The following is a 19,444-nucleotide window of genomic DNA, read 5'->3' on the forward strand; positions in this document are numbered from 1 at the left end:
TTTCCATGAAAAGGGTTTCTTTAGTGAAGTAAAGAAAGCAAATTGCTAAAACCTTTCGATCAAGTCTCACAGTAGGAGAAATTTAATATCTGAGGATAAAGAAGGGTCCACCATTACAAGGACAGACAAATCAAATAATTAACTTTGATTACACTCTAAATTTTATCTTATTGCCTAATTAAACCCTAATAAACCAAACACACCCTTTATATTAACCCATATAAAACACCCTCTTCACTGATCTTACTGATATCGTATTATTAGAAAACCAAGAGAATTGAATTAGCTGATAACAAGTTCTTGTTCCATTAACTAATCAGATATGGGCGCTTCAGTTCCTTTACTGGCACCTTTTCTTGCAGCACTTCTATGGACTCTTCCTCCTGTTGCCATTGCAGGGATTACTAGGCACTACAAGTTTAATGTATGTAATGTACTAATTAATTGAGCTTTCTTTAATTAGAATTTGTCGGATTGAATTGAATTTTTAGGTCGGAGAAGTATAGGATATTATGCATTTGTTTGTGTTTTTAATTGTGTTGTTCTTGATATGTCATTTTCTTGCAGATAGTATCGACCAATGTCACAAGATTGTGTACTACAAAAAGCATGGTGACGGTGAATGGCCAGTTCCCTGGGCCTAGGATTGTTGCAAGAGAAGGTGATCAACTTCTGGTGAAGGTGGTCAATCATGTTTCTAGCAATGTCACTATCCATTGGTATGAAAAACCATTATTGTAAATCTTCTAATATGTCTAGATTAATGAATGATCGACTAATTACTAACTGAATGATTAGAGTTTAATTGATCTAGTAATAATTATGATTAATGGCTGATCAGTTTAGGTATAAAATGATTTTTGAACACTGGTTTCAATTTTGAAAACTATTGGTTTTGGTTCTAAAAAAAAAAAAAAATGAAATTGAAACCAAAACCGTTCTTAAGTGGTTCTAAAATTTTAAACTAATGAATTAAGATTTGAAATGTACATGTTAAACATTTGCTTATTATAATTAATTTTGTGATTAAAACAGGCATGGCATTCGACAACTTCAGACAGGATGGGCAGATGGACCATCATATGTCACACAATGCCCTATTCAAACAAACAATACTTATGTGTACAATTTCACAATTAGAGGACAAAGAGGAACTCTTTTATGGCATGCTCATTTCTCATGGCTTAGAGCTACTGTCTATGGACCCATTATCATCCTCCCTCCAAGAAATTCTTCCTACCCATTTCCCAAACCCTACAAGGAATTCACAATCTTGCTTGGTAATTCTAACTAATTTATGAATCCTCTTTTTTAATTGGGTAAAATATAATTAAATCCCTAAATAACATTCAAATTAACATTTAAGTTTTCTATATTTGAAAAAAACTATGACGTCTCTAATTTATGCTTCCATTTCACTATTAAGTCTTTCCATTCAAAAAGTGAGCTCTTTACCATTAATTAGATACATTTTTTGGACAAAATATGCTCTTTTTTAAAAAAAAAAAAATCTTTTTTTGGACGAAAGGATCAAATAATAAGATAGATGATAAGTTAGGGATGTTATAGTTAGTTTTCAAATGTAGAAGCACTTAAATGTTACTTTGAATATAATTTAGAGATTTAATTATATTTTACCCTTTTTAATTTCTTGCATTATCTTTACATTCCTATAGCTTCTCTAACCCTAATTAATTCACTAATCAACTTTATATCTTTCAATTAATTACAGGAGAGTGGTATAATACTGATCCTGAGGCAATCATTAATCAAGCTTTACAAACAGGAGGTGCACCTAATGTCTCTGATGCCTACACAATCAATGGGCTTCCAGGCCCATTATATAATTGTTCTGCAAATGGTAATTTGCATTATTATATTTTTTTCTTTTATTCGTTGAAATGTTTAATACGCCGAAATAACATTGCGCTTAACTCACTAAATTATGGTAAAAATTTTTATGATCGAGAGGACTCGAACTCGAAACTATGTCAAAAGATCAAATAGACCTCATCTTGTTAGCACTTTATATAATTACCTTACGTTTTACCTAGTAAGCTGTAATAAATATAATGTAATGTAATTAAATACATTTTTTTATTAGAAATGTATTTGATTAGTTACATAATATTCAAGGACGGAGATAAGAGGATTAGGAGTTCTGACTCCTCTAGCTCCAAATTTTTGTCATTGGTCGATGAAATTTTTTGTCTGACTCTAATTTATTCATTACGGCTTATTAAATGAACCCTAAATTCATTAAGTAAAGTCATTCCTGTTCTTTTTGTAATTTTTATTGAAGGAAAGGCCTAAAACATTAACAATTTGTTGCAGATACATACAAATTAACAGTGAAACAAGGGAAAACATATCTTCTAAGAGTGATTAATGGAGCAGTTGATTCAGATCTCTTTTTCACTGTAGCAAATCACAATTTAACTGTGGTTGAAGCTGATGCAAGGTATGTTCAACCTTTTGAAACAGACATTTTGCTAATTTCAGCAGGACAAACCACAAATGTTCTTCTTAAGACCAAACCCATTTACCCAAATGCCACATTTTTTATATTAGCAAGACCATATTCAACTTCTCAAGGTCCAATTGATAATTCAACTGTAGCTGCAATTCTTGAATACGAAATCCCTTCAAATTTCTCAAAAGCCAGTTCAAAACCCCCAATTATTACTCCTTCTTTGCCTCAAATCAATGACACAAACACTGCTATGAGCTTTGCAACCAAATTTCATAGACTGGTTAATTCTCAGTTTCCTGCTAATGTGCCTCAAAAAGTTGACCAACAATTTTTCTTCACAGTAGGTTTAGGAACAAGCCCTTGCCCCCAAAATCAAACATGTCAAGGGCCTAATGGAACAAAATTTGCAGCTTCTGTTAATAACATTTCCTTTGTTCAACCTGGAAGAGCAATTCTTGAATCCTATTATTTTAACCAATCAAATTATGGGGTTTACACTACTGGGTTTCCAAGATTTCCCCTAACTCCTTTTAATTATACTGGAACCCCTCCAAATAATACTTTTGTTACAAATGGGACCAGAGTTGTGGTTCTTCCATTTAATGCTAGTGTGGAAGTAGTGCTTCAAGATACAAGTATTTTTGGTACAGAGAGTCACCCTCTTCATCTTCATGGTTATGATTTTTATGTAGTTGGTCAAGGATTTGGAAATTTTGATCCTTATAATGATCCTAAAAATTTTAATCTTGTTGATCCTGTTGAACTCAACACTGTTGGTGTGCCCGCTGGTGGATGGGTGGCAATTCGTTTTTTTGCTGATAATCCTGGTCAGTATTCCTCTAATTAATATATAGTTTCTTTCAATCGAAATATCTAATTGTCATATATGTAGTTATGATTATACTTGCTCGTACATTCAAACACTAACATTAGGGATAGAATGATATAATTTTTTTTATCGGATAAATAAATTTATTATATTATTATAAATACGAGAAAAACTTAATAATACTGAAGGACGAAAACCGAGCTAATAGACCTCCCGCGTACACCCAAAATCTAACTTGGCACCCAAAACCTTTTATAATTTTTTGATCAAGTTTTTTCACCCAAAAGGAAATAATAATAAATATAAAAACAACTTATTATTTAGATATATGCTAAATAAAAATGAGGTATGTTTTATTTATTGTATAATAAAATGGGTGGTAATTATGTGTATCACACAGGAGCATGGTTTATGCACTGCCATTTTGATGTGCATTTGAGTTGGGGCTTGAGTATGGTATGGATAGTCCTTGATGGAGAACTTCCAAATCAGAAGCTGCTTCCTCCACCGTCTGATCTTCCAAAGTGTTAGATCAATAATTTTTTAGATTTTTGCTTTTGGGTCTGTCTGTCTGTAGCTTTACCCAACGTTTTGTGTTGGATTCCAAATCGTTTCTTATTTTGTTTTGTCGTTTGGCTTTTATTTGTCAATAATTTTGCAATTTTAGAGAACTCTATTACTAGAGGTACAATTTTACTCGTGGAGAGAAGGTTTTCTCCAGGGATAAAGATTAGGTGTTGATGTGCTTATTTTTATGTCAATCATCAGCCGTTGAACCAAAATCTTTCATCTGATTCAATTGTTGATGATTCAGTTCATGCTTATTAAGTCATTGTTAATATAATTAATATTATCAACATATTCAATTTCTAATTTATGCTATATTTTTCTTGAAAAGTATTTTCCAAATGATTTATTTTCCGTTGTTTGGTTGTAATATTATAAATTAATTAAAAATATTAAAGTTTTTATCTCATAAGACCATAAAAAATATTAATAATAATAGCAATTTTATAATTTAAAGTTTTTATTATTAAATATGAGAAGAATGCAAAAAAAAATATATATATATAAATTATGAAAAAGCCGTTGGTGGTGGTAGCCGACGGTGGTAATCGGTGATAAATGGTGACTGATGGTAGTACTACGATATTTAATAAATTAAAATATATATATTTATAAGGTTTGTCAATGTCCGAAAAATATTTTACTCTCTTGAAAATGAAAAATTATTTTCCTTAAAAATGTCTTAATTTCCCTTTAACCAGAAAAATATTTTTCGTTAACTTATTTTTCTAAGCGCCCCAAACAACGAAAAATTATAAAAAATATTTTTCTGCAAGTTATTTTATGGAAACGCGGGTTCAGCCAAGGGCAAAAAGGTTTCAATGCTGAAAAGTCGAGGGTACAAAAGGGAGCCTAAATTTCACTAAGAAATACCCTAAAAATATTAAAAATGAGAATAAGAGTTTTTTATATCAAATCTCCAAATCAGATTCTAAAATTCAAACTATTGCTAAAATCATAAATAAATAAATATTTTTTTCATCTTTTTTTTTCTTTTTCCAAAATATTATGACAGTAATAAACTTTTTGGCAGCTTCTTGTATTATTTCCAGGAATTATACAGTCTGAGATACCCCACGAAGGGCAAATTGATTCCCATACATAGTTCCCACTTACAGAAATCACATGGCTCCTCTGACAAAATTTTGAAATAAAAATCAAAATAAAAGAATGCATGCAGAATTTACTGTTCACATAATGATCTGGTAATGTATTTCAATATCTATATATATATGCATATGATTTTGAACATACATAAGTGTGGATTTTACACTTAAAAAATGATAAATCAACCAACAATTTACGAAAACAGACCAGAAATTAATCAAAACCCTAATTTTCTTTTTTCTTTAAAATTTTGATTTCTTGTTCTTGTTCTTCTTCTTCTTCTTGTTCTGATGGGAAGTTTCTTTATCAGCTTGGTTCAGCATCCTCTACGTGTGTAGATTGTCAGTTATTCACTTTTATTACAGTCTATTTAACTTGTTGCCAACCACTTTGATTCTTTGTGGAAGCTTTGAGAATGCAGCCACAAAGATTCAGGTGCTGTTTTATAACACTTTAGTAGAAATAATATTGCTAATGGTCCCTCCCTTTTTTCAAAAGGATCAACGATCCATCAGATTATATATGTACAATTTAATTCAATTTTTCTTCTTTTACAAATTAATTAATGTAGCTTAATTACGGTTCCAGGTTTTTTCTTGATTCGATTATTATCTTTTGGATATGTGGAATACTTCAAGGGAACATTTGGTTGTCGAAATCTCTTTAGAAGATTAAAATTTTAATATTTGATTGGTATAAGAAACTCTTACTTATAATTCTTGAATATATGAAATTTTTTCGATACATTTCCTAATTTCCTACAAAATATAATTGATATATCTATTTTATTATTAGTTATATCAATAATGTATGTGATTTATGGTAAATAATTAAGTTTCACATAATTTTACTTTGATGCTTACTAATTACTGATTAAAAATTGATACTTATAATAGTGGGACTGCCACTATTGCTAGTGATAAATTAATATTCAAGAATTACTTTCTATAGAAAAATGCAATAAATAATTAAATTTTTTATTACTTCTGCTCGCCTTTGAGGCAAAGGGATTGGCTTGGGAGGAGTTTGTGTTGCGGAGGATTAAACCCATGATGTAAGTCATAGTGATCAACTCCGCAAGTTCTATTTGCTACTGAGGTACCCGTATTCGCATTATTAAATTTTTTATTTATCCTTGGGTTACTCATGTTAATTGAAATTCAATCTAGTGTGTGTTTTTTTTTTTTTTTTTTTTTTTTTTTTTTTTTTTTAATGTTTAAAAGGTAGAAAACTGAGTCACGTTCCCAATGCAGATCCAATTGCTAATAATCTCTACTACTGCCATACCACATTCTGGCAGTACCAACAGGTGAAAGGAATCTCTCTCTTATCAAGTCAAAACAAACAAGAAAACAGAAAATTAATCAAAAGAAAAAAAAAAAGAAAAATAGTATAAATTAGAAAAAAAAAAATCTTTCTAACTACTGAACTTGATCAAGATCTCAGTAATTACTTAATTATGATCAAGAGTTTGATAATTATGGCAAGCAAATAAAAAAAATAAAGAAAGAACAAAAAAAAAATGTAGCTAGCTAGTTTAATTAGGACTTCATATTGGATTAATGTATTTAATGATATATCAATTTAATGTTTAAAACTTATAGCTTTCTTCAAATATCTTAATTACAGATTACAGCTGCTAATTAAAAGTTGAAGGAAAACAAAAAAAGTCTCTATATAACCAATCTCTCTTCTTGATTGGATGGTGGCAAGAAAATTTATGAGTTCCAAATCAAACCCAACACCCATCTCTCAAAAAAGAAAAATAAAAAAAAAAGAAAGTGAAGATACATATATCTAATAAATTTCCAATTCTCTCCCTATATTTTTCAAGAATCTCCATGCTTATGCCAACAAACAAGCATTGCAACACATCTCCTCATGATATAGAATCTTGCTTTCTGTTCTTTGGCTAAGCTACTACACTTTCTTGAAATGGAAGAGTTCTTTTGAGAATAACTTCTTGGAAGAGGACATTTGTTATTACTTGGAGATGAGCTTTTTAGTGAAGAGCTTCTTTTAAGTGAAGAACTACTCAATAGAGGTGATTTTGAAGATGATGAACTCTTTGTTGAGAAACTCCTGACAAAAGAAGAAGAAGAAGATGATGAACCTTCTTTCTTTGATGGCTTCCACTTCTCATCCATGTAAATATAACCCACAAATTATGTTATATGATACTTCTTAATTTGTGCCTATGTGGTGTTTTTATGTATCAAAGAAAAAGAGAGAGAGAGAGAGAGAGAGAGAGAGAGAGAGAGAGAGAAAGAGAGAGAGAGGGAAAGATGAAGCAAAGCTTATAGTAAGAGAATTGTGATTGTGGGCTATAATGGGGCTTTGTTATTATATATAGGGAGTGTCTATTATCACACTATAAATCTCTTGCTTGTACACCTTCAAAAATTATAATTTGGGAAATTGAGACACAAATTATATATATCTCACTTGATAATAAAACTTAAGATATTTCAATTTTTAATATTCCAATAATAATAGTACACCATAAAAAAAAAAGCTTAGGTTTTAAAATAAGCAACGTATTCATTATTCGCGAATTTCTTAATATTATTTGTTTATAATATACTTTTCATGTCGTGATTCAATAATTTATTTTTGATGGGATTTGATTCGAATGTTAAATGATGGTGTGGATGGTTGTTAATGAAGCATTAAAGTCATGGGTCAAATGTTATTGTCCTAACTACATGATGCGCTTGATTCTTGAACACTACTCTTCTTCTCTTATCTTCATCTTCTTCTTCTGTTGAAGAACCATCCATTAGGGTCACTTTTTTAAGGTCATCTCATAGTCATAGAAAGAGAGGGAGAGAGAGAGAAAAAGAGTAGGATTAGTGACCTATAGACAGTTGTTATCTTGTTTTGTAGGGGAGGGTTTGTACCCATTGTTCCACTAAGGACAGGATTGTTTAATAATTGAAAGGTTTACTATATTTGTTGAAACCAGGAGCATGCTCTTTCTACAGTTCTAAATTCTAAATGGCTCCCTTTTTTTTCCTACCTTAGAATCTTTTTTATTTCATACAATTTTACATGCCCTCTTCATATTCTTAATTACTGTTTTCTGTTTAAAAATATATTATTCTGACTTTTATTTTGCACTAGTCTTTGATTGCAACTTCAAAATATGATTAGTATATAGAGAGTTTGAATGAATATCATGTTAATTTTCTAAATATAATTTTTTTTAATTCATTGAAGGCTGAATGGGTCGCTACAATAACTCTTCTTCTAGCTTACTAATTTCGTAAAAACAATTATGGTCCAGAGCATTTGAATTTGAGACTTTCCACTCATTACGTGAGTTAGAAGACCAATCAGACTTTATTGACTTTTATAAAATCTAATTACATATAATCTATTGCATAAAATTGACGTCATAAAAATACGTACATGATACAAATAAGTTCTTCATTTATTTATTTAAATAAATGCATGACTTTAGCTATTTAAAAATTAAAGCTTGAAATTGTACCCATAAAAATAAAGTTTAAATTATAGCTCATCTTCTTTTTTCATTTGTGTAAAGTTATATGGTCCTCTTCTTTTTTCTTTTTTTTTTTTTTGAAAAAATAATATTTGCACTTTTCTATTATATATTTAATTAATATAGATCTTTATCAATAATATATTGTCAGTTCTATTTTCTTTTTCAAAAAGAAAATAATGTTTGCAGTTTTTATTTTATTTTATATCTAATTAATATACATCTTTAACTATTAATCAACTCTGAAAATAAACAATTAACCATATTTTCAAATTAGGAAAAACTACAAAGGTATATTAGGAAAGATAAAATAAAACTTATGATGTAACCATATTAACTGTATTTTTTTAAAAATGTACGAGTTGACATTTGAACTTTATAAATGTTCAATTTATAAAATTGATCCTTTTAAACATTTTAACTTATGAAATTAAACCCATTAAACATAAATTTATACATTTTAAAATTTTAAAATTTTTAGATATGCATCCAATATAGGTGCAATCCTTATGTATCTTTAAACACAAATTAATAAAGACGGTTCATATATTTATTAACTATTATATGAGTGTTAAATAAAAATAAAATTTTAATTTGAAGTATTCAATATAATAATATATGCAATTTTATATGCTAAAATATTTAATATATATTTTTATAAATATTTTTAGATATACTCGAACCCAGGCGATATTTAAATTTCGAATCCTTAATTTTATAAGTATATTTTTCGTCAAAAAATATGGTTCATGTTGGCTGATCCAAGCATATATTGGTTATTAATAATATTGCTATGCTTCTTCTTTATTCTTCTTTTTCTCTTGGAATTCTTTTTCTTGATTTTCACTATAATGTTATGAATGATTCTACATTAAGATTGATGAAATGTTGTTCTCTTCTATGATTACCTTAATTTGCCTTTCGCCATAAATTCTGCTACATAATAATTAACCATCACTGATTTAATTTAATTTACCCACATGAGATTGTACTATTTTCACTATCTTTTATATGTGTAAACGTTGGAATTTTAGATTCACATGCACATGCAACCATATGAATGATCAGAACTAATTAAGAAACCTTAATTATTATTATTTATTTACTAATAATTATTAAAATTTAAAATTAAATAGACTCAAAAATTAAAATAATTCATCATATAGTGTTGTTCTGCAACTCACCATGTGATGAAAATATTGATATGTGCTCTGCTTCTTCTGGCGGAGGACAAACTTCAAGATTGTTCTTCTTTAATACATATTTTAAGATTGCTAATTAATGATTATTATTTCATGGTAGACCGACCATGATCAAATGTTTTAGTTATTAATTATCAAAATATCCTATTTCTTTTTCCTTTCTCAATTTCTTTATTTTCCATTATGTTTAAAATTTTTATTCTGAAATTATAGGAAAAATATATTTCTAAATATATTTCTTAAAAAAAGTGAAGGTATAATACGTATAAATGTATTTTTGTTCTAAATGGTTCCTATGTTATATATACACAAATTTTATAAATTTTCTTTAATTACATACGTAGCAATTGAAAAATACTTAATCCTACATATTTATAAATTTTTATTGAAATTAATTATATATGCGAAACCACATGCAAAAGGTTGGAGGAAAAAGGTTTTAAAAAATAAAAGAAAAAAGTTATGAGATAATTGACTGGTCAAAATATGCTTAAATATAAGTAAAGGTACTTGTGAACATAAGAATTATGTAAATTGTTTAATTATAAAATGTGTTTTGCATATTAATTAGATGATTTTATTTCTACAATTACCCATCTCCATGTGAGCTTAACACACAGGATTTCAATCATAGTTAGGAGAATATTTGACCCAGCAGAATTTTTGAATCAAATCAGAATTAAAATAAATATTTTTCTCATTCAAACTGACTATATTTAGTGCATGTGATTGTGACATAAGATCATATGACTGAGGCCATGCCTCGAGAATGATATGACAAAAATCATAAAATCCCATACATATGGATAAACACGGTTCGATTTTAAAACGGAATCGAATTGAAATCAAACCGTTTAAATAATGATCAATGTTTTTCAGTTTCAAACTGTAATTAAAACTGTACACTTAAGGTTCAGTTTCAGTTCTTTATTTTTTAAGACCTGAACTGACAATTTTGGTTTAAAACTAGCGGTTCTAGTCTACAATAGTGAAAACATATTTTTGAAAAAACTCTCAATTTTTTTATTATAATTTTTTAAAATAAATTTTAAGAATTTCTATTAAATTTATTTAGTGTTTTTCAATAATAATATTTATTAGCATTATTTATTCAAGCTATAAATCAAAAAAAAAATTTAAAACTCAAAATAAATTATCTAAGCCGAAATAAAACTGGAACAAGTAGTTCCAAAATTATCTTAGCCTCCGTTTATTTCCGTAAAAATAACTTGCTGAAAAATATTTTCATGGAAAATATTTTCCAAATGACTTATTTTCCATTGTTGGGTTGTAATATTAAAAATTATTTAAAAATATTAAAGTTTTTATCTCATAAGACCATAAAAAATATTAATAATAATAGAAATTTTATTGTTAAATATGAAAAGAATGCAAAAAAATATAAATTATGAAAGTTGCCGGTGGCCGGTAGCAAATGGTGACTGGTGGTAGTGACTATGATGATTAAAATTAAAAAGTATGGATTTATAAGGTTTGTCAATGTCTGAAAAATGTTTTGTTCTTTCAAGAATGAGAAGTTTTTTCCTTAAAAAATAACTTAATTTTCCTTTGACCAAGAAAATATTTTCTGTTGACTTATTTTTCTGAAGATCGTAAACAAAAGAAAATTCTGAAGCCTACAAGTTATTTTACAGAAACAAATAAAACCTTAAAAACAGTTCGATTTCGGTTCTATCTTTCTTATAATTGGAACAACGAATTTTGAAATCATAACCTGCGGTTTCGGAGCCCTGGTCATGGCTACCTATACATCAAAATACACGCAAATTTTTGTACAATGAAAAAAATTAAAGCCTCAAAAAGAAAAAAAGAAGACTCATATTATCATTGTATAATCATATCAAATTTTATGCAGATAGAAAGGCAAAGCAATGGGCATAACTAACTAGCGACGTAAACATGGCAAATATGAAAGAAATTTAATATCCATATTGAAATATGTTTAAATCTTTATTTAAATATTAATACTCGAGTCCAACTCATTTATTTCTTAAACGAACATAATATCTGTAATTTTTAAATTACTCGAAATCAAACCTATTTAAAATATCTCATTTATTAGTAATGGGTAGGGTATTGCAGTTTGATTGCAAATACCGAAAAATTTAAAATATATGTTCGATCTAAACCCATCACAAATAGTAATTTTAGTATCTGTATCTACATCAAATTCATTTATAACTATTCGAACACCCAATAAATAGATCGGAGCCAATTTGATACTAAAAAATATAGCCTTTCTTTTCATGTCATAACTCTAGATTTTACACTCAAATTTTATTACTATTTTTTAAACATGATCTCTCAAAATTTTGATGGAAGAGATGGTCTCAATTATTGAAATAACTGTAAAAATGTTGAGTTAAATCTTAAATAGCATAAATAGCATAACCTTGAAGTGTTTGTCAAATAATATTTAAATCATTTTCTAATCAATTAGGCCTATAAATAAAATTAGCAATTTTGCAATTTTAAAAGTAGTTTAATATATAATTGGCTCAAAACTTTTTGGTATCTTTTCAAGTCTTTAAAATTGCACCATATAGACTTTTTGGAGCCATACTTAAAATACACACAAAATTTTTGACTTGTGCTATAAAGCATGTAATGTAATGGGAAGCATTGTTATGGGTATTTCTTGAAGAACATAACTAAATTATCTCATCTCAAGAAACAATATTTTGATTGGTCAAAAGAATTGAATAGATGAGTCAAAATCTAGTCACATGGCATGTTCTGTTTGGTGTACAGTGTACCTCTTATTTTTAACTTTATTTTTAAAACTCTTTGGGCATAGCAAAGTTTTTGCATAATCATGTGGGATGGAGAGGTGAGAATATCACCACTTGGAAGACTCACATGGAGACATGTGACCTACACAAGGGATAGTCAGGCCAAGTGAGGAAATAGCCTAAAAAATAAAAATATAAAAAAGGGAAACTACTTTATAATAAATTCTTAAATTGCGTTCCGCATCAGCTTTTTAAATAATTTTTAGCATTTTGATCAGTCAAACACTAAATGATATTTTTTATAATATTCGATAATATAGCGTTTGAACTAATTTTTAGAGGTTAAAATAGCGTTTTATAAAAAGTTAACTCATGTAACCTTTAGTTGTTATCTGTTTGCTTTTAGCGTTTTACAAAAAGCTAATTAAACAGCTAACAGCTAACTTTATTAAAACAGTTAACAACTACTAAAATAATTAATTTTACGGAATAAATCCTAATAAAAATTTATAGGTCAAACTTTTAATAATTTGTGTATAAGCAAAGTTTATTAGTTTGTAACTAACAATTAGTTGAGTCTTGACAGTTCACATTGTTGTTTGAGTGTTGTTCTTGTTGACTATAGTTTAGGGACACAAGTCACAGTTGGCTTGTAAAATACGGGACTTTTTTAAGGGTAGGGCTCCCCAAATTTGCTGAGTTAGGTAGTAGTGGGTGGGTGTGCACAAGTACTTGGTACTAACTGGGCTCCACTTGTTTTTTTGTCTTGGAATTTAAGCCCACAGTTTTGAAATACAATTGGGCCTAGAGGTAATTTCAATTTTCAACTTTCAAACAATGAAAAGAATCCGATCAATTTTGTGTGGATTCATTTTTTGGAAAAATAATAAATTGGTCTATAAATTATAGTTAAATTGATATATGACAATCTCTATTTTTAAAAGCTAACTATGTCATCTCTAAATTATTTTTTATTAATATTTTGGTCCTTCCATCCCAAATAGAAAAATCAAAATGTTAATGGAAATTATAAGTTAAGCACTTAATAGTTAATTCGATTTTAATTTGGCCAAATGCATAAATCCTCTGGATTTTCTCATTTTAACATTTGTCAACTTCAACTTTGCAGAGAACCTAATGTGCCCCTGAACTTGATTTTTTTATATCTTTTACACTCATATTTAGTCACAGAATTGAGCATGAAATACAATCGCTCTTACGTGACATTTTTTTTTAAATACATCAGCATACTTTATTCCACGTGGCATTTCTATGTGCTAAACCAATTTGAACCCATTAGAAATCTCCAAACCAATTAAAAACCAAGTAAAAATCCATGATTTGGACTAAACTGGACTTTAATTAACCCAAACCAGCCCCAACCTAAATCTATCTTCTCCCTTCTTTCCGATTGTTCACAGCCCTCTCCCTCTATTTTTATTTATTTTTTTCCAATCATCTGCTTGTGTACGGGCAACACTCAGCCTCCTCTCTCCACTTTCGACTCCTCCCTCTTCACTTTTCGATTGACCCAAACCAGATGTTGTCACCTTTCCGCCATTCTCTTCCTCTCTAGTTTCGACCACTTTCGACTCCTCCCTCTTCACTTTTCGATTGACCCAAACTAGACGTTGTCACCTTTCCGCCATTCTCTTCCTCTCTAGTTTCGACCTGTGTAGCGCAACAATGGTGGAGGTGCTGAGCTGCAAAAAATTGGTTTTAGGGATTTGATGTCATGGCTCCGCCCTGGTTAGTATTTTCCGCTTTGGGCCCTTCCGTACGAGGTCACCCTCACGGCTTTGTCCCTTGAGCCATGGAGACAGATCCATGCACCCAAAAGTGCGCTAACCAATTTAGAGACCACCCCTCTTATGTACTGAATAGATTCCTCGTGCATAACCGATGTGGGATTAAAGAGATATCTATTGAAAGATTGAAAAGAGATCATTTTCACCCTCTTTTCCTTTCTTTTTCATTTTTTCCACTCATCAATTCTTGTCGTTTCATCGTCTTCTCTTTCCTTCTTCATATATCTAGTTCTTCTTTCTTCTACATGCTGTGATTTATAAATTATATAGGATTTTTGCATTTGGAGGAGGAAATGGAGTTTAAAATTAAAAGAAAATGAAATTGAGAAAGAGAGAGATAGAAATTAGATTGAAAGCTAAAAAATTTTTTTAAAAAAATCTAAAAAATGAAAAGAAAATTGGAGTTTGGGCCTCTTAAACTTGTCCCAAATAGCATTTATGCAACCCAAATATGTTAATTAATGGATGGTAAGACCTTAACATCTTATTATTTAAAATATGTTTGATTCATTGTTATGGTTAGTTGTGTTGGTTAAAAATTAATGATTAGCATATGCAGGGACAAGTTAAGGATAACTATATAGTTTATATATATATATATATATATATATATATGTATATATATAATTTTGGTCCCCTAAAATTTCATTTTTTTATATATTAAAAGTGAGAAAAGGATAAAAAATAAATATGAAGAAAAAATATTAAATTAATGCTCCAGGTTTATCAAATTAAGTATTAAATAATATTAGAAAATTCTTAGGAAATCTTATAATTATATTACATATCGTTATTATTAGTAGTATTATTATTATTATAAGAATTCTTGTGAAATTTTCTTTAACCATTTGTTTGTGAGGTGATTTTTTTTTTTTTTTTTGGAGAAAAAAAAAATATACGAGGAAAATATCCAAGGAAAGAATTTTCTCTTATTTGAAAAGAGTAAGAAAAACATTAAAAGAAGGAAAATATGCATCATTTTCTCCAGAGCTCAAAACATTATATTCTCTCGGAGAGAAAAGTAGGGTGAATAAATTAAGAAATTTACGTTCTTTAATGTAAAATATATTTCATTATTTTTTTCTTTCAATATATTTTTTTTTTTTGATAAAAATTTGCCAACAGCGACTCTATGAGACCACCTACACACATAGCAATTCAAACGAAACGACAGCTACCAAATCAAACAATAGGATAAGTGTAACCCATGCTATCACGCAACGCAAGCATGTATAGCTCAAAAACGGCTTTTAATATTAACATCTCTAAGTGTACCGCTTGGCAAATTTAATGTTAAAAATAAATTTTCAAAAATATTTTCAAAAATTAAAATATATGAAAATGGAAGAGCAGCGTAATTTACTTCGAATAAAACTCATTTCCTCTTGTCGTTTTAGTGTCTTTATCTGTTCATCTCTTACCCTCTTATAGTTCTAACTCTTTCATTTTTTCTAATTTCAAACTATATTATATATAGTTGGGGCAATTTGAAGTTTGCATATTTTAATTCTATAATTTATATTTATTATTAAAGCTAAGAAATTTCATAAGAGTTGCTTGTTTCTTTTCCAAACCTCACTTGGATATTTTGTCAAAAATATTAAGAACACAGAAAAAATTTAGATAAATTATTTATTTTAATATTTTATATTGACCACAAAAGAATTTTTTTTTCTAGATCTACCACTACCTCCTCTGGTTCTACCCAAAGAAAAAAAATTACTGAGTCACATAAATACAAATAAGATACAGTGTATTATGCATAATTATTAAATCCGGACCAAATAGGTGGGTGGACTTGAAAAATCAATGAATCAAATATTATGCCATGCTGATTTTACTTTTGAACCAGTTAGGGAAGCGAACTGAAATGAACCTGCTGAATAATGGTCGAACCAATCTATTCAGACCACTAAACAATTCGGTTTAATGATAATTATAATTATTTAATTAATATATATTATTAATATTTTTATGACATCCTTATTCAACCATTAATATTTGTAAAGTTTATAAATTTCAAGTTTTTTTAAATTGTAAATTTCATTTGGTAAATAGATGTCATCCCGTCATGAATTTGTGTAAATTTGTCTTGTTCTTAAATTTTTTGAATTTGTGTGAATTTGTTAGCTCAAGTGACGAATTATTATGTTGGATTCGAGTGAGTGGCTGATAAATTTAATCTAAGTATTTCATTTTATGTGATATTAAGTATATTTTATAATATATTTAATTTTTAAATAATAATTCATTATTAATTAATTCAAACTTGAACTCGAGTTATGCAAGCTTTTTTCAGTATTGATAAATAAATATTTATTTTTTACTAATAATTAATCAAGTCGAGTGAGCTTGAGCTCCATAGTGTATTGACTTACCTTTGACTTAAGTTGTATCCTTATGCTTATGTGCAAATTTACACATTAAATAGAGATTATTAAATCAATCTAGTCTTATAGATATTCACTCGACCCAAATCCGGGTTAACTAAAATTTTAGGATTTTAATTGAGTTTAGATAAAAGAGTTTTATCTCGGACGTTAGTGGAGAGTACGAATATAACAATTCTAAACCCAATCCTAAAATCAACATCAACTTTTAGAGATGGATTATATTTGAATCTGAAATCTAAAACCGGAGAGATTTATAAAAATTATGGGTTTTTTTTTTTGAAATTATAACATGTAATTTATAATAAAATGTAATACAATTTTTAAATGATATTAGACTAATTTTAGAACTTGAAATGGTAATTCCATTTGAATATTCAAAAGCTACAATTTGTAGCTTTGTAGATGGTTATGTTTCTATGTAAAGATTTAAAGGCTGGAGGTTGATGGACTCAATTGTGAAACATACATGACAGTTTTTTATGAACACATATAGCCTTAGTAAGAGGATATATATATATAAACTATATAAATATTGTTTTATTATTTGTTTTAGTATTATTGGAATAATATAATTCACTATTCGAATCGTATGATTTAAACAGATTTTTGTAACCAATGATACAAATATTGTGGGTGAATTAGAATAAAGTATGAATGCGTTTGATTATTTTTAATTGATTTTGAAAAGTTATTCTTTCAAATTTCAATTCAACAATTATTTGTTGCTTTGTTTCTTTTATTTCTTGTACTACTATGGTTGTGTTCGACAACATCTTTTTAAGTAGCTTTTACCATTTTGACATTATAATTTATAGTATTTGGTAATATAGCATTTGAAATAGTTTTTAAGGTTAATGTGACTTTTTATATAAAAAGTCATTTGGCAATACTAGCTATTTTAGTAGCTGTTAGTAGGCATGGCCACCGATTCGATTCTAACTGGAATCGAACCATACTGTAGACGAATTGGAACTGGCGGTTCATAATTTTGAACCGGAACCGGCGGTTCAAGGGCCGGTTAAGGTTCATGTGAATATTAAAATATGAACCAAAATCGGCCCGGAACCAATGGTTAACCGACGATTCCGGTCCGGTTCAAACAGGATGCACAAAAAAATTGTAGCTTAAAATTTTTATAAAAAAATTTATATCACTTGATTTTATTGTAGTTAATTTGATTTATATTGAAGAGAAGTATAATGGTACATAAGTTATAAAAAGTGGTGAAAAAAAATGCACATTTTTTTACTTAATTTATACAAAAAATGGTACATGAATAATTGATTTTTAAAAAAAAAATACTTTCAAGTGTACAAAAAAATGAGTGTAACGGATAGGTTTTTATATGATAGGTGTTTTTTATTTATTTTTTGGTAAATAAATTTTATTCATTTTTTAATCATTTATTTATTTATTTACTGTAATTTACTAAATTATCCAAATATATAGCTGTTATTTTCTGTTATAAGGGACAATTTGGAAAACTAATAAATGAGAAACAGGTATAAATATGATGAGTTGATGATTTTTTATTTCACAACTAATTATATCCTAACTTTTCTCTTATTCTCAATCAAAATTCTCTCAAATTTCCATAGTTCATTATTTTTTCTATTGCTTTATTTTCCTTAATATTTGAATTATCTATTGTTTATTTTTTATTTCTTACATCCAATTCCAAATTCTTTCTCTAATTTCAATTTTTTCCATTCATAAATTTACTTCATTTGATTTTTTTAATAATTTTCTTAGTATTTGAAAATAATAATTTCCAAATCATTTCATTAATTTTATATTCCATTTATAGTCTTTTATAATAGTGAGTTAGCAAAATTTGTAAATTTAATGTAATAATAGTTCTAAGTTAGTTAATAGAAGTTTTTCTTTTAAAATTTTATAATAATTTATTTAGTTAATAAAATTTAAACATTTTAAAATTATTATTTATTTATGAATTCGGAATCAAAATTTTATTATTTTTTTAAAAATTTACGTAATGCCGAAATCGAATCGGAACCGTAATTCGAACCGTCGGTTTATCGGAACCGTGCCGAACCGTGTCGGAACCGGAGGTTCAAGGGTCGATTTCGATTCAAAATTTTAAACATCTCGAATCGGCGGTTCACTGAATCGACCATGCCCTAGCTGTTAGTGGTTTTACGAGCTATTAGCTGTTTTAATTTTAACAGCTATTAACTATTAGATATTAGCTTCCAGTACCTTAGCAACCATTGGAAAGAAAGACTTAATTTAAACTATTGTTAATATAAGTTAATTAAGAATAATATAAGTTAATTAAGGATATAATTATCAAAACATTTTTAATCAAAAAATGGAAATGATAAATATTAGATGGATTAATGCTTTAATAAACGTTATTTTATCTACTGACAGCTATTTTATATACTACCTTATTGAACGACATAATTTATAAAAATAATGTTTTGACGTAATCAAAACTCTAAATGCTCTCTCAAATTTTAACAGAGTTAAAGTTAATTCATATAACATTTAACTTTTAAATTTTATAAAAAGTTACTAAAACAGCTAATAGCTACCAAAACGCTAATTTTACCGAAGAAATCCTATATATGGAAAGTTCCAATACTTATACAAATATAATGGTATAATGGATGCCTGCTAACAAGTGATAATGAAGTTTGAGATGATTCTATAAAATTTGGTTGGAGGTGGAGTTTCTGTAGAAAGTAACAAATGCAATGTATATTAAGACAACACAAAGTTTATGGTAAGTAGTTGTAAATTTTTGGACATTCTTTTGTGAATTTTATTTTTACTGGTTTTGT

At 28.1% G+C, this 19,444-nt stretch overlaps 2 protein-coding genes across 2 annotated transcripts; one reads left to right on the forward strand and one right to left on the reverse strand.

Annotated features, from left to right (window-relative positions):
• The first annotated feature begins 267 nt into the window (after positions 1–267).
• Positions 268–4,161, forward strand: LOC105629980 (laccase-2). Its single transcript, XM_012211646.4, has 6 exons — positions 268–424; positions 568–719; positions 1,036–1,280; positions 1,733–1,861; positions 2,335–3,300; positions 3,703–4,161. The coding sequence occupies exons 1-6, from the start codon at positions 323–325 to the stop codon at positions 3,831–3,833; spliced, it is 1,725 nt and encodes a 574-aa protein (XP_012067036.1). The 5' UTR covers positions 268–322; the 3' UTR covers positions 3,834–4,161.
• Positions 4,162–6,559: 2,398 nt separating this feature from the next.
• On the reverse strand, positions 6,560–7,358 carry RTFL2 (ROTUNDIFOLIA like 2). Its single transcript, XM_012211599.4, has one exon. It carries the CDS (start codon positions 7,121–7,123, stop codon positions 6,806–6,808), a length of 318 nt encoding a protein of 105 aa, XP_012066989.1. The 5' UTR covers positions 7,124–7,358; the 3' UTR covers positions 6,560–6,805.
• Between the last annotated feature and the right edge of the window lie 12,086 nt (positions 7,359–19,444).

This window comes from Jatropha curcas, chromosome 5, assembly GCF_041381405.1.
Source record: "Jatropha curcas cultivar XTBG-Jc1 chromosome 5, XTBG_Jcur_1.0, whole genome shotgun sequence".
In the NCBI taxonomy this organism is placed as follows: Eukaryota; Viridiplantae; Streptophyta; class Magnoliopsida; order Malpighiales; family Euphorbiaceae; genus Jatropha; species Jatropha curcas.

What these genes read in the sequence shown, in the direction of transcription:
- RTFL2 (XM_012211599.4), bottom strand. Translation starts at nt 7,123, where the DNA reads ATGGATGAGAAGTGGAAGCCATCAAAGAAAGAAGGTTCATCATCTTCT.
- LOC105629980 (XM_012211646.4), top strand. Translation starts at nt 323, where the DNA reads ATGGGCGCTTCAGTTCCTTTACTGGCACCTTTTCTTGCAGCACTTCTA. An exon ending in AGCAATGTCACTATCCATTG is followed by an intron (nt 720 to 1,035) that starts GTATGAAAAACC and finishes TGATTAAAACAG; the next exon opens with GCATGGCATTCGACAACTTC. An exon ending in GGAATTCACAATCTTGCTTG is followed by an intron (nt 1,281 to 1,732) that starts GTAATTCTAACT and finishes AATTAATTACAG; the next exon opens with GAGAGTGGTATAATACTGAT.